The 16,732-nt window shown below is 40.4% G+C and overlaps 1 protein-coding gene across 4 annotated transcripts in view; it reads right to left on the bottom strand.

Moving 5' to 3' along the window:
* Positions 1 to 658: 658 nt before the first annotated feature.
* Positions 659 to 16,732, bottom strand: part of PCDH7 (protocadherin 7) — a 379,420-nt gene continuing 363,346 nt past the window's right edge. For 3 of the 4 annotated variants that reach the window (XM_081019824.1, XM_081019825.1, XM_081019826.1), the window contains exon 3: positions 659 to 5,143. In XM_081019824.1, the coding sequence (XP_080875950.1) occupies positions 4,764 to 5,143 (380 nt within the window). In that variant the 3' untranslated portion in view covers positions 659 to 4,763. The remainder of the gene's footprint in view (positions 5,144 to 16,732) is intronic. The other variant, XM_081019827.1, reaches the window with a different exon arrangement.

Raw genomic sequence — 16,732 nt, 5'->3', positions numbered from 1 at the left:
CCGAGGAAGAGTGAAGCTCTTTCTCCCACAGAAAATACTTTTGTACACAGTTTTTCAGAGTGTGTTGGAGGGCGGGAGTGTCGCCACATCTGCAGTTGGCATATGAAGAGAAACAGTGATGGTGAAGCATTGCATGAGTGAAGACAGGTGCAATGGGCATTGTCAGAAGCGAAGGGAGAAAGGGAAATCATCCATGTAACAAGCTTTGGTGCATCCTCATAATCATGTTTATGATCCCCTAAGTCAAAGTGAGGAAACTCAATAAGGTCACTTGCCAGCCATGCTCAGAGAACAGTGAATCTTGATTGATGGAAGCAGGGGAAGACCGACTTTGATCTTAACAGATTACTCTAGGCTTAAAAGGCTAGGAAGTTCATTGATGAGCAATTTCAATATGAGCACATTATTCGGGATAGGATGGAGGGATGGAATAAGATTAAGATGCATTTCTTATTGGGTGATAACACACCTTTTAATCTTATATGTGTGGAACCGGTTTATCATATGAATCACATATAATTAGAGTTTGTTCTCTCAATACGACATAGAATAATATCTATAAACAGTTAATCCACAATAGCACCACCTTTTCCATATTCCTGTCTTTACACGTGAATGCATTTTCTTCCATATTCCACGTAGAAAGCACACAATTGGGTGACCATTTGAACATGTTATATTTTAATTTGCAGAGACAAAAATGACAAGCAATTTATTTACATAAAACTGTACAAAAGCAAATTAAATTATGCAAAATCTTTCATAAATAGAGGTGGACTAGCGTTGAATACATTTTTGCCATGTTTCTTTTTTTTTTTTTAGCATAGTTGCGTGCATAGTGACTCATAATAAACAATGATAAGTTGTTCTCTGCTTCACTATCAACATCCAAGTTGCAGAACAATAGTCAATGATTAATATTACAAACAGATCGTAACCACACTGAATGTAAGTGCTTCGAAATTCAGGACAAGAAATGTCTGAAAGTGTACCCCAGGTAGCTGAAAAATGATTCCTTCTTCCTTATACTATGCTCTTCAGGCAACTGCTCAACATTAATGTTGGGATGAGGTTCGTCTCTACCATTGTCCATCTCCTTTCTTTCAGCGATTAAGGAAACAGTGGATCTTTTATCAGTGATGGAATATAAGCAAAACTGTTATATTCTTCAACTCTTCCAATGCCGTAAAAGTCTTTTAGTGATGGCTGCATTTATGGTAGCTTCATTTTGCCCCCTCTCTTCATTTTCCTACATCTTTGTGTTTGGTTTTTTTCTATGTGACAACTCCCCAGGGTAGTCTTTCAGCCAAGCACCTTCAATCTCTCCTTTGAGTTCTTCCCCTACAGAAAAATAGCATCTACCTTGTTTTCTGAAACTCAGGCAGCAGGCCAGTCAGAAATTAGATTGACTAAATATTAGCATAACTGGAGGTTGGAATGAGCATTAGAGTTTAGACTGAAGTTAATACGACATTTTCTAATTCGTATAAAGTTATATAAGTGATGCGTCAATCTCTAAATGTGTCCAATGTAAAAGACATGCACAGTTTCCTTGAGCTTCTTGGGAAATTAAAAAGCAAACAATAGGAGTCGTCTCATGAAATGAAAACAAACAAAAAAAAAACTGCTAAAAGGATTTTTTTTCCCAAAAAGCAATAAATCAACAGTTTTCTACCAAACAGACTCATAACATCTTGCTATTGAGACAAATATAGTACTTTTCCCCCCTCTCAGTTAACAAATGTCCTATTCCAAAAGCACATTCTTGTTTTTAATAATGAATTATATTTAAGACTGGTCCATTATCTGAGTTTGGTAGAAGGCATTTTTTAAATATATCATCTTTTATTTCTCAGAAAATAAACATGGTTAAATATACAGGTTCAAAAAATGTGGGAATAGCCCATAGATTTTTAGTGTCCAACCCCAACCACCATGTTTACCATAACAACAGGTATAAAAGGCACAGTTGCATATTTTGCATTCACTCTAAAAATTTTCACTTTCATTTTATTATTATTATTATTTTTTACAAAAGCACTCTATATATGGAGTGTCACCAGATTTAACTAATTTCAAATGGGGAAAAAACCACAAAAATATATTTGTGTCTCATGCTGGGTCATAAGAAGCAATTGACTATGGTTTGATGGCTAGGTTTTACTAGAATTACTGCAAATACATACAAGTACACTGTATTTTTTGTTATCCCTTTGTGCCCTTCTTAGCTCTATGAATAAAAAGGTAATTTCCTCAATCACAAGATTCACTTGTATTTAGCGCACAAAATGGGGAGTGATTTCTGATCCAGTTAATCCTGAAGGCCTTCTCTGATCTGTATTGGCTTTCCAGAAAAGTTAAAAAGAAAGATAGTTTGTTTAGATCTGCCTTATCTAATGGTTCTCAAGCGGATATTCAATATATAAGGGTTTTATTTTTAAAAATAGTTCTCTTGACCAGTGAGGTGGTATGATTGCATTTTCTGTTGAAACCTGCAAGAAATGTGTAAGTTTTAATGTAAATGAGAAGCCTTTTATCCTTGGCAGATACTGAAAGGTTATACAATGCAGTAACTGATTTAATCAGTCTTCTAACGAAGTCAAATTTGCATCTCTGAATTTTCTCTTTAAAAAGCAACTATGCATTGGAATGATCAATCACTCCTAACCTCTTTTTAATTTTTTCCCCTTTATAATATGTGCCCATTTGTAACTGCTACACAAAAAAACTAATTTCAAAATAAGATACAAAAAAGTAAGGAAGATGTACAATAAAAAGGGCACTTTGCTATAGAAAGTTGAAAAGACAAAAGTTGTGATGAGTTTGTACCAGTTGTTCAGCTCACATTTCAGACTGTTTAATATTATACTCTATGTCATTTTTTTTAAAGCAATAAACTACCCAAGCTATCTTGTCACTACAATCTACTAGAACCATCTAGTCATGCTTTAATGCCAAGTTAAACAACCAGAGGGGCTGGTTTCTGTCTTTGCACCCCTTCTCAAGCTGTCCCCACTGCATCGACCGATTGTCAGTTTGATTCAAATGTCCAAGCTCAGCCATTCTTTATTACTACAACATTATCAATACAGAACTAGTTCAGATTCTACACACTCTGTAACTCCTTATTGCACAAAATATATCTGGTCCATTTTCCTATCCACTTTTTATATATAGTGCAAACTATGAGAACTGTCACAGCCCAGAGCTCTGCACCATCATGATCAGGTTTGGATTTATTTATTTTTTGAAGCTTGTCACAAGCAAAACTTGTTTTTGCACAGAGCATGTCGGTGGTGACATCACTCAAGACTACCAGTCGCCTTGAGACTCAACATTGGTTTTATATTGCACAGGATTCAGCTTAAATGCACTTGTGTATTAAGAAAACCTGCATAATACCTTTGCCAAGAGCAAATGATTAACCTGGAACACTGATAATCGAAGGTTTAGCATCCACTCTCAACAAAGATGATGCCATACTTGACTTGAAGTATGTTCTTCCTTCCCACTGCCTTTGTTTTTGCTCTTTTTTTTCAGATTTCCCTCTCAATGTGTTTTTGGAGCTCATCCTGAATAGATATGAAACCTTCTAAGGAACGAACCCTGGAACGGGAGCATCTTTTTACTATATGTAGCTTATGATGTGCCATGCTGTCACCAGCTAGCTCGTGTGACCAGTTCCTCTGGGGATTCAGCTAAAATCCATTTTGAAACGGCTACGTCATCTGGGTTGCGGCATAGATTGCTGTGCAAAATGTGTGTGGAAAATACGCTTACGTGTTTGTGTGCGTCTGTGTCAGATTTCCTAAGCCCAAGACCGATGAGCAATTCTCCGGATCCACAGTTTTTTCTTTGGCCTTTTAGTTACTGTGGTCATCCAAGCTAAATGCCGGTCTTGTAAAAATGACACCAGTATAGTAGTTTATCCTTAGGACGCCATGATATACCACCATCATTTTGTTTATGCTGAAGTTTAAAATGCCACAGAAAGAGAGGAGGAAAAAGAGGAGGAGGATAATGTCAGAGAGTATGAAAGCACAGGCAGAGATAGTAGTTATGGATAAAACTGAACAGTTCATGATTATAGGGAAACATGTCATATTTGGGATTATAATCTCAGACTGAATATGTTTTCTGCTCTCTCCAGCCACACAACAGGATTAAAGCCGAGATCTTCAAAAAGTGCTTCTTTCAAAGAAAAAGAAAAACCATCCCTTTATATGTTTAATTTTGAATGGTTTCTGGAGGCATATCTCTCTGATGGAAACCAGCAATATTCAGATGGTATCCTGGGAAAATTATACGTATGTAATAATTCTCTCACACACCCCTCGACTTGCAAACAAGCCAGATAACCACCAAATGATAACCAGAGTGGCTTAAGCAATGCTTCAGCAGTGGGGGCGGGGAAGGGATGAGGGACAACAGTTCCTGTAGTTCTTTTCAATTTCAGACTTGTTACCTTGAAAGGATTTACAACCATAAATTTAGGAAAATAAAGATTGGTGAGCAGGGAATTAGGCATGCAGGAACAACAATGGTTTCTACATTGTACAGTATAGTCAGGCAGACAGGATACGCAAATGCCTGGCATGGAGGCAGAAGTGGCAGGCCAAGCTATTGTCTCTTTGGTAGCCCCCTCATTTTCAATGGACTTTCCTTTATTTTTGAGTTAAAATCATTTTGATTCATAGGTGTTTTTTTTTGCCTTTTATCCCCTTCCAATACATGAGAGAACCGTATTGTTGCTTCTTTGTCGCCTAAAGGTAAACTTCTCTTCTAGTTAAAGTGTTGACAGGAGATGGCTTGTATTCCCCTGTCTGTGTGAGGGGAATATCCTCTGGGTTGGCTTCCTCACTTTTGCTGAAACTAGCTGCACTGAAGGTCTCATAGGATGAGGTCAACTTTTTATTAAGGAGGTTTCTGTTGCGGTCACCCATCAGGGAGGCTTCTCCATTGGCCAGCTTCTCTTGACTGCCCCGTTCATCAACAGGCATGAAAGTGGAGAGTTTTGGCTGGCTCTTCTGCTTCCTTTCGGGTGAAGTGCGGACAGGCATCCAACACGAGTCTGAATGGCCGTATTCATCACATTCCCGAGTGCACTTCCCAGTCAGGGCTACATCTGGTAAAGGTCTTGAATCTGTAAACAAAGAACAAGAAGGGAAGCTTTAAGTTTTGGTTCTCGGGCGCCAGCCAAGAATGAAAATATTTTTTAGGAGTTGGTTTTGCATTGTCAATTTGTTTCCTTAAATAAAATACAACGCAAGTATCTACAGATATCCCCTTGAGATACACTGCTAGTGTTAGGATGACTTGTTTGACTTTCATTGGAGTTCATCAGATGCTTCGCTGAGGAGGAACCACTACATTTGTCTACCATTTCAACTTGGGCACAATCTAATTACCCAGGGATGTGTGAGACTTTCCTCAGCAATTTTGGGCGTCTCATCAAAATTCATTCCGATTCTTTCAAAGCTCTGTGGACGTTCTGACTGAGATGGCACACTCATTTTCTCTTCCATTTTTGGTGCATGTACAATTTTGGTGATTTTTTTTTTTTTTTAAATTCAGTGGTTCCAATGCACACAGAGTGTTAAGATGTGCTCACGGAACTTGGACCAATCAGGAGGCTATAGTATTCTCTTCAAATTGGGGACATTTCGGAATTCAGCTTGCACATAGGGAATCTCCAGTTCACAGGGAGCTCAGTGTATGCCTGGCACCCATGTAGTTATGGACAATAGTTTTGTTAGGAATGGAAAACCTCTAGCCGCTGGGCCAGATTCTGCTTGAAGAGACTGGAATCCTGGTCAATATGAGTGTGAGACATTTTTAAAGGTCTCATTCACCCTTTTTTAAAGCCTACTTTCCATGGGTCAGTGGGGATGTAATCTTGGGGAGGATAGCATATGGGAAGCAAAGAGCCAGTTCTCTTTTCTCTGCATGCTGCCACCCATGTGGTAAATATAGGGCTATGTAGTTTTAATTAAGAACTAAGGAGGGTTGATCTAGAATCCAGGGTCAAAGTTTAGGTGCCAGTGTGACTGGGCAACTGGATTTTTTTCACATCTCTAGCTTTTTCTGCAGCCACCTGACAATTAGAAATGGCTTAAACCAGGGGTGCCCAATTTTTTTTTCAGAGGGCCAGATTTGATGAAGTGAGCATGCATGAGGGCCAACCTCAAGTTGTTGAGCTTTTTTTAAATACAATTTTTGTAGAAATTTTCCCCAAAGTGGTTGAGGTTTCTTTAGGATTTTACCACAGGTCATACTGCCAGAGGGGCCAGATTAAATTGACCGGTGGTCCGGACCAGGCCCCCGAAGAAATGGACTTTGGACATGCCTGGCTTAAACAAAATGAGAGAAAACAGCCAAATAACTTAATTAATTGGACAAATAACACAATGCAAAACCTTCCTTTGAATTATTAAAATATATGGCTTTTATCTTGCAAAGACTGGTGGCCGTTTTGAACAATTTTAAAACATCTACTCCCAGATTGGACTTAATCCGCATCTGTGGCGCTCTCCTGAGCAATGGATTAATCCCTCAGTCTTAGTTAAAGTGAGGGATGCATCCACCACCCTGGAGATATTGACACAGAATATCAATTCAATTCAAGGTGATATTGTAGAACAGAATGGTAGACTATGTGGAACTAATTGTTCAAGAACAAGATCAATGTAGGCCAGTCCGATGTAAATGGTAACAGCCATTCAACTGTCTATACAATTAAATGCACACAAGTCTTTACAAGATTCCAAACTGTTTGCGTATGGTGCGTTAAAAATAGAGAGAGCAATAAGAAATGGTTAGGAGCACACAAACAACAGCTCTAAGCAATGACGATGATTTGCATTTGCAAAAAAACAACAACAACAAACCCCTCTATGTGTTTATGTAGCATCTGACTGTAGGAGTGTTACATGATTGGAAAGTGTTTTGTGAGTGTTATGTCATTTTGTGAGATTGACTCTTGATCTGACGATATACCTACACATCTTTCAGTTAATTCAGCTGAGGGCTCCTCAGAGGAAAGGGGGCAGCTAAATCTGTTTAACGGATTGCCCCATCCTGCAGACCAGATTTAGAGTCTGTGCAGAGGCGGAAGGGGCAAGAGATTCACTGGACACTGCCTCGTTTCCACTGTTCTGATTGTTCTTTCCATCCATACTCTTAAAAAAAAGATGTGTGTGTTTGTGTGTACCTACACAACCACTTTCATCTCACACAGGACAGAATGTCCCTTCTAAAATTATTCCTTTCATGATATGGACAATCTAAAAGCAATAGCATCTTATTCATATGCAAATTTATCTCGATTTAAATGTACTAAATTGATCAAGATTTCTTTAATCAGGTAACAGTCCTAATTGCTACTGAATGCTAATTTAGACGTTAGATTAACACACACACACCCGGTAACATACAAAATATATGTTGTTGCACTCAGTTTCCAATCTTTCTTCTGAATTTTAATGTGTTTCATTTTAGCTGCCCTTCTGTTTCATTAAAGGAAACACTTTATTCTCTGTTAATTGCATTTCTTTGGTCACATGGGTAGGAAAAAAGATATTTGTGCAGATAACAGCGAAGCCTATCTAGTGGGCCAAATAAGAATAGATGTGTGTGCAGGTTCATGACATCCTTCAGTACTTGTACAGCAATTGTTAACAGCATTGTACATAAAGTCACAGAAATGTAGAGTTGAAAGGAACACCCCCTCCAATGCAGGAATCAAATTCACATGGGCCCTTAATCAGCTCCAGTTAGATGCAACATGGTTGTGTGCATAGAAGTAGTGATCCTGGGTAGCAATGTGCATACCCATCAGCAGAATCACCGACTCTCTCTAGCAGGGTTCAGTTGAACACAACTGCATTAATTGTAAATGTAAAAGGTAAAGGACCCCTGGATGGTTAAGCCCAGTCAAAGGCTACTAGGGGGTTGCGGTGCTCATCTCGCTTTCAGGCCAAGGGAGCTGGCATTTGTCCACAGACAGCTTTCCGGGTCATGTGGCCAGCATGACTAAACTGCTTCTGGCTCAACAGAACACCATGACAGAAGCCAGAGTGCATGGAAACGCTGTTTACCTTCCAGTCACAGCGGTACCTATTTATCTACTTGCGCTGCCGTGCTTTCGAACTGCTAGGCTGGCAGGAGCTGGGACAGAGCAACAGGAGCTCACCCCATCGTGTGGATTCGAACTGCCAACCTTCCAATTGGCAAGCCCATGAGGCTCAGTGGTTTAAACCACAGCACCTCCTGCTCCCCTGGATCAATTGTATGTGAGGTTCTCAACCCAGCAGCGGATGAATAGTCTGGGGCCTCTTTCAGTATAACCAGTTTCCCAAATGGATTAGTGTAATCATGTTTAAAAGGCAAGCTCTGATCACAGCAGCGGATAGCAGCATGGAAACCAAGCAAAGGGAGCAGCAGCTTTGGTCAGGAAGTAGAACATGTCTCCCCCCAACCATCCAAAGACCTGGCTCTGAGGCCTGACCCTAATGCGGCTGAGGCCTATCCACACATATGCACAGCCATTATTGCATTACAATAAACTAAGCAAAAAAGACATCAAGGTTTTTTTTTAAAAAAACCAAACTCACTACTCGGTACTCAAGTCGCTTTCACACAGCAGAGTAGAAATTGGGTTCCTGCAAGAGTATGAATCCCGCTCCTTCTTAACTACCAGTTCAGAAGCAAGTAACAGGTACAGAGCAGGTGATGGGTATGGCAATGGGACATGTCAGCACTCCATTTTATGGCATGGAAGTGGGTGTGTTTTGGCCGACTGCCTTTCATCCTCTGCCCAATGACATACTGCTATAAGACTCTGCTCACCAAGGCTATAATCAGCTCTACGATAATGCTATTTCCTGTTTCCATTTTCCTTTTTTCTGTGTGGCAATGTACCTCTTTTTTTAGTGTTATTAACTATCATTCTCCTATGCTGAGGGTGGGAAACTTTTTTCAGGGCAAGGGAACTTTAGGATGGAGAGGACCCATGTCACACAAAATGTCAGGCAGTTCTACTCATGTTCACACACGTACACAGAAACAAAAATACGTACACCTCCACCCTTTATCTTTTCAAGGACAGATTCCAGCATAGATAAAACAGTCAAAGACCAGGACCAGTATTGTGTGTAGCCTGAGGAGATAAGATAGGCTAGGGCAGTGATGGCCAAACTTTACCCTCCAGCTGTTTTGGGACTACAACTCCCATCATCCCTAGCTAACAGGACCAGTGGTCAGGGTTGATGAGAATTATAGTCCCAAAACAACTGGAGGGCCAAGTTTGACCATCACTAGTCTAGGGAGAGGGACAGCTGAGGGCCTTATAGGGAAGGGACATTTAGTCTCTGGCTCTGAGGTCCACACTGCTAGCATATACAAAGAGCACACCCTCCAAGTGTCCCTATTTTCCAGGGACAGTCCTGGATTTACAGAAGCCTTCCCAGTTTCTGATTCGATCCCGGAATGTCTCACTTTTCCTTAGGACATCCCTATTTTCATCAGAGAAATGTTGGAGAGTATGGAGTTATCTGACCCCTGAGCCATCTGAAGGCAGCCCTGCATAAGGAAGTTTTTAACATGTTTAATGTTTGATTATGTTTTTATATATGTTGGGAGCCACCCAGAGTGGCTGGGGTGACCCAGTCAGATGGGCAATATTAAAATTGTTGTTGAATAGGACATCCCTATTTTCATCAGAGAAATGTTGGAGGGTATGGGAGAGAGAGACATTAGCTCAGATTCTAGGTTCATTCATCTATACTTGTGTCTTGACAGTACTTTAAGTTCCTGCTGCTGCTTCATCTTTTTCCTTTTCTCTAGGAAGTTTGGCTTTCCAAGGGCTTTTGAATTCAGATTTTTTGCTTAGACACTGACAGCTTTGTTCTTCTTCCTCAGTGATGGATAACAGATATATTGACATTTGTCAGCCCTTCTAGTCTTAAACCGCTGTGGCTAGGGAGTGGTATACAGTATGCCGAGAACATAACAGGAAAGCACTGCTGTTCATCATAGTAAACCTGGAATTACTTTCAGACTCCCCAAAGGTAAGAAGCAGGGATAATAATTTATTACTCAGGCACACATGATGCTCTTTGATTTTTAAGCAGGCAAATCCTCTTAGTGATTTTTTGAGAACAAGGCAAAACACATCTCTGCCATTACTCCGCCTCTTAATAAGCTTGGTGATGGAGTCTATAATTCATTTTCAACTGATGACCATTTAGAAAACCTGGTTGATTGTGGTTGCTTATTACTGGCAATAGTACCACCAGGAGAAATCTTTTTAAAGTCACTCACTCCTGGGAGAACTCCCAGCAATTCCACATCTTAAGCTAATATTGCAAGGTCAGAATTTGAAGGACCACACATGTGCATGTGGGGAGCTTTTCAGCTGTCCTTTCAATCTTTACCCTCCTGTGCCTCTTGAATAGCTGTCCCTGAAGGTCAGGAGAACCTTTGGGGTAGTACAGTAGGACCTCTATTTACGACCGTCTCTACTTGGACCCAATCTAAGTTGCGACCGTGGAAAACCTGGAAGTAAATACCAGGTTTGCTGCAATTCGTGCATGCGCAGAAGCGGCTTCTTCCGTTTGCGCATGCGCAGAAGCGGCTGCTGCCATCTGCACATGCACAGAACGGCGCTTCTACCAGCATCCCGGATTGACTTACGGAAAAATCACATCTGTAAATAGAGGTTTCACTGTATTCCATTTGGAGGGAGAAAGTGCCAGTAAAAGAAGCTAGCAGTAAATCCATGCACACACATAGAATCATAGAGTTGTAGCATTGGTAGGGACCCTGAATGCAGGAATATGCAGTCATCCCATATGGGGATCAAAGCTGCAACCTTGGTGTCATCAGCGGCACATCTAACCAACTGAGCTATACATGCACACTTGTATGTATGCATGCACGCGCGCGCACACACACATTGTGTGCATGCAGAAGAGTTTTGTGAACATTCTCGGGCTTCTCTGTAGCCTGGCCCAAATTTCACCCTTTATTCCCTTCTTTTGGAATGATGGGTGGCGTTTGTAAGCTGAATTTGGCAGCTTACAAACTGTTGTGCGAAGAGGCAAGGGTGGGGAATCTTCTTTAGCACAAAGGCCACCTTCTCTTCCCAGCAGCATTCCAGGGGCCACATGTGAGTTGTAGGTCATAGTGTCTCCAGCCAGGCCACCCCTTGGTGTTGGCTTTCCAAGAGCTGGCCTGCTAGGTCATAGCTGACCCTCTCAAAGGGGCCATGTGACACGTATTGAGTTAATATTAATATTAATGTATGCACATTACAGGGAGTAGAAGTAAAAGTGAGCTGAGCAATAAATGTGAATGTTACCTTTGCATGGTAGACTAATTTCTACACCAACCCATACTCGTATCTCTTCCTTCCGGGCAAACAAGACTTGAAGAGGGTGTAAACAGGACTGGTGAGGGATGTGGTTCAAGACTGTGTGTAGCTTTGGGAGAATCCTGAGGGGCAAACAGAGAGGCCTGGAGGGCCACATGTGGCCCCCAGCCTAGAGGTACTTCATCCCTGTTGTTATAGAGATGGGAAAGGGTACAGATCAGTTATAGTGGGAGGAGGACATTGCTAAGACAAGGATCTTAGAAGACTACCAGGACTCAGAGAAGGCTATAGATTTCTAACATGAGCCAGCTCTGCTCTGAGGACATCTGTGGCTTAAGTCCACCTGTGGTTGGTTACTTTGACACTTCTTTCTTTTCTTTTCCTTTGACAAATGTTAGGTTGATTCCCCCACTTTTGAAGCCATAACCGCTCTCTTCTGCTCCCCTCTTTCCCCAAAGCCATTCAAGCAAAACTGTCAGATAGTAAGTTCAAAGCTATCCTTTGGGGCTGAAGTTCTCTTCACAGCTATAATACATCATCTCAAAATATCACAGTTGTCTTTCAGGTTCCACCTCATCTATATTTAGGTCCTGAACCAGCAAAATAACCTAAATGTGTGATCTAACTAGTAGATCAAAAAGGCATGATAGAGAGACAGAATTCTGAGCAGCGCTAAGAAGCTCTGGAGGTGAAACGGCCTGAAACTAATGGTGCAAAAGCTGTTAAAAAGAAAACCTAGAGGAAAGGTAAGCCAGGGAGAAACAACAAATGCCAGTTTGTGGCATGTTTGCTCCATCACTACACTGCTTGAGATCTAACCAATTTCTTGGTTCCAAGATTGAAAGATGCTCCTCTGGAAGCCTAGGTTGCCCTAGCAACCACTTGTAATTGTTCCCAGCCATATGGTACAGATAAAGATAAGTAGGAAAGACTGAATCGCCATGATTATGAAATCAAGTGATTGGTGTGAGGTGTCTGGACCTGGGTTCCAAACTAGGTGCCAATATTACTCTCAGTCTACATCATGCTCATTCATGGCCATCTCTAAATCCTTTCCCATTTTGTTGTTGTTGTTTACATCCGTTCTGTTCATTATGTAGAGAGACCGTAATTGAATTCTGGAATTCTTCAGAATGAAGGTGGTTGTGCCATTAAAAAACATAAAATAAAAAATGCTCCTTTGCTTAGAAAGCTCTAATCCATCAGAGATAGGACCATCTCTCTCTCTCTCTCTCTCTCTCTCTCTCTCTCTCTCTCTCTCTCACACACACACACACACACACACACACACAAAGTGCTAGCTTATTCCAAATGAGAGGATTTTATGTGGGCCAGGGTTGAAAAAGATTGCCTTCCCCCCCCCCCCCTTCTGTAGTTTTAAGTGCTAAACTCCAGAAACCTATCATCATATTCTGTGCAATGTACAGATCAGCTCTAAGTTTCATTAATAGGCCCACTCATGCAGGACCACTTACCAACTTGAATTTAACCATAAGCATTAGAATTTACTGCAGCCTTCACTTAGGTTCACACTGAATGCAGTACAAACTATGAAGATGTCAGAATACTTTTAAAAGGGCATTCTTGAGGAAGAGGTAAGATGATTCAAGCACAATGCAAGCAAGTTTGTATTTAAGTGTGTTGTAGCACTGAGGTCCCCTTCTGAATAACCAATACAATGACATACCATGGAGCTTGTACAGACATGTTCACCCTTAAATTAATGCAATATGTTTTCCATTGTTCACGTTCCTAATTCAATTTTGAATTCTTAATGATGCTTAGGATTAGATTTCATGCAATCTACCCATCCAAACCAGTTTCATCTTCTAGGTAATTAAATATCCCCCTTCTGATTACCAGTTCTAATTGAAGGAATGAAAATCGCCACTGTTGTACAGTGTGTCTTGCTTCTAACTACTGTACTATCCAGCCACAGTGAAAACTAAGTTTGGACTTCAGTTTCAACAAAATCAGAATATTCTATGTGATTAAGAGCAGAGGGCCTTCCCCAGGCCAGTCACATTACAATACCTGGAAACTGCACATTTTATATAAGCCAAAAGTGTATATTGCATAATTCAATAGCACTGAAATAGTGTATGTTTCAAAAGTGATTATCTTAAATAAAAGTAGCTTTTTTTCCAGTCTCATTCTTATGCATGCCCTTTGTTTTGTTTTGGTCTAATAGAGAAATCATTTCCAAACTTAGACACTTCATTGGAGACCACACTGCTAGCTGACAAGCTTAATTGGACAAGATGTGTCACTATGCCTGTCAGCAGTCAGTAAATCGTCAAGAAAGATTAACATTCCAATATTTGTTGCTGACCTTAAAACTCAAATAAATACCTTTCAAACATGCTTGCGCAGAGGATACCTTAGCACTAAATTGGCAGAACCCAGTGGTATATGTTTGCTTGTTCCAATTTGGTATTCTTTCTTTCAAGACTGCTCTGTTTTAACCCTTAAAAACACCTCTGAGTTGGTTGGGTATGCTAATGGAAACACAGTTCAGAAACTGAGCTGGGCAACTTGTATTTCCTCATATTGCACAGAAATTCTCCCATCTATGAGGATTTGCATAGAATTTTCTCAAAGGCACATGTGAGAGGTAGGCTTCTCAAACCCATTTGATTTGCAGAAATAACTATGTACTGAACTTTATCTTTTATCACTGAAAATCTTAAGAGACCCCCCCACCACCACCACCAAAAAGAAAAAGTAGAAGAAAAAACTCTATTGGCCTTTGACTCTAGAACCACTTTTGGACAGAGGTATTGTACTATTTCATGTTTCCAGAGTGGTTGCCTCATTATAGGCCTTAGTAAGCTACTAATTAACAGTCCTCCTACAAAACCTTAGACATTTCTGGCACAGAGGCACAGGAACAAAATTTGCTGATGACATGCATAAAGTACAAAATGTCAGAAATATTCAACATAAAGCAAAAGACTAAATTAAAGGAAATTTGAACACCTTAACTCCCCATGGGGGTTGGGATCTGATTCCTGGTACATCATAAATCCGTTTCCAGGGCCAGCCTATTATCACTGTTGCTTGAGATGCAACAGTAGAGGGCTACCCTATTCATTAACACTGCTGGAAAATTTACTACATCCCACACAAGCAGAAGAGATGAAGCAAAGGGGGCAGTGATGTATTATGTAAATCATGGACCAAATCTCTTAACTCATTGTGGACTAGTGTTCACCCCCTTTTCAATTCCATATTCTCTTTTGTAATCTTCTAAGTTACCATCAGATATATACCAGTGCTCAAGTATAATTCAGTCTCCAGAAAAGCTTCTTCCAGACAAATCACCTCGAATGGCATTTAAGCTGTCATAGTATAAAGAAACTGTTCTTTTAATTATTATTTCTAGAATGTATACACTGCTTAATTACAGGTGTTTCTAAACAGTGTACAGGAGATTCAGTACAATAAGACTATGTTGAAACTATAAAATCAGGATTCATTTAAAAAGCCTGCCAAATAATAATAATAACAACAGAGAGTCTACATCAGGCATAGGCAAACTCGCCCCTCCAGATGTTTTGGGACTACAACTCCCATCATCCCTATGTAACAGGGCCAGTGGTCAGGGATGATGGGAGCTGTAGTCCCAAAACATATGGCGGGGCGAGTTTGCCTATGTCTGGTCTACAGGAAGCCCTGGAGGTTCAAAGTGAGGTGGCCTGTCTGACCTCATCTAGAAGGAAGTTTCATAAAATTGGGCTTACAATATGAGCCATGCATTTGCTCCATGGAGAACCACTAACGGTGATGCCCCCCAAGACCTCAGTGATCAAGCAGGGTTATAAGGGATCAAATGGACCTTGAGGTATCCTGTGCCCAAGTTGTTAAGGATCTGGGTCATACAAGCACCTTGAATCTGGGCAGCCAGTAAAAGCTTTTGAGCACTGGAGTTATGTGCTGGTGATAAGTCTGTCCCCATGAACAGTTTAGCCACAGCGCTTTGCACCAGTGCATGCTCTGGAGCAGGACCAAGGATAGCTCCTCATAGAACACATTACAATAATCAGATCTTCTTGAGAGTACCAATGCATGAATCACTGTGGCCTGAATAACGTTACACGTTGACTTTGATAGAGAAACCCGCAGAGAACCTCTTCTTTATGCCAGAGTGCTAGTTTCACCTGTTCAGTAACCTGTTAATGATTAGAGGCTGAATAATTTCCCCCGAAGAACAAGACGGATGTGCAAAACACACCAGGAAATTTGACAATTAACTAATAATTTTTCTTGCACTGTTTAGCCTGCTCTTTTCTACATGCTTCCATGTAGTTTGGCCCTACTTTCAAGTCAACACAAATTGGGTTAGTTGTGTCTGTGTAGGAGATAACGGCAGCTACCCTTAACAATATAGAGAATCCCTGCTTAAGATCCACAATGTGTGTTTGGAAAAGTTGTCTGATGTGGTTAGTGGCCCCCAACACCTTTGGATGTTGAAGATCATCATTATCTTAATCTTTTAGTCACTTTACACACTGAATATATATATATATATATATATATATATATATATAGTCCAGTGCCGTGGGCCTTCTGGCAGTTCCCTTGCTGTGAGAAGCCAAGTTACAGGGAACCAGGCAAAGGGCCTTCTCTGTAGTGGTACCTGCCCTGTGGAACGCCCTCCCACCAGAGGTCAAAGAGAAAAACAACTACCAGACTTTTAGAAAACAACTGAAGACAGCCCTGTTTAGGGAAGCTTTTAATGTTTAATAGACTATTGTATTTTAATATTTTGTTGTATTTTAATATTTTATTTGATTTAACAATACAAAATGCATACATTAAAAAACTACCCAAAAAAGTAAAACAATGTCCAATACAAAATACCGAAAATGCTCATCTAATAGCATGATAAAAAGGACAAGCCCTACTCCACCCCACTAAAAGATGAAGACCACTATAGAAGTCATCTTAGCTAACCAAACCCAGATTGAACTAAAAAGTATTGCCTGGCATGTAAATACTGATAATGAAGGCATTATATGTGTCTTCCATGGGATAGCATTCCACAGGGGGACACATGAGATTAGGGGAGATATATCTTCCACATTTGAGGAAGGACACAGAGTCTACCAGTGTGACATCAGGACATGCACAGAACCCAAACTTTTCATTTCAGAAATTCTCTGAAAAACTCATAAAAAACAAGCCAAAAATAACAGCAGCAGCATTTTCCTCCTTTCAGCATTCAAGATAAAATAAAAATAAAAGAATTGTAGATTTGGAAGGTACCCAAGGGATCATCTAGTCTAACCCCCTGAAAAGTAGGAATCAAAACCAAATAATCCCCAATTTAATCTGAATTTAAACTAGGGGAGGGACTTG

Source organism: Podarcis pityusensis, assembly GCF_964106645.2.
Source record: "Podarcis pityusensis genome assembly, chromosome: 9".
Taxonomy (NCBI): Eukaryota; Metazoa; Chordata; class Lepidosauria; order Squamata; family Lacertidae; genus Podarcis; species Podarcis pityusensis.
Note: the sequence above shows the minus strand (reverse complement) of the source record. Positions and strands in the feature narration are given on the sequence as shown.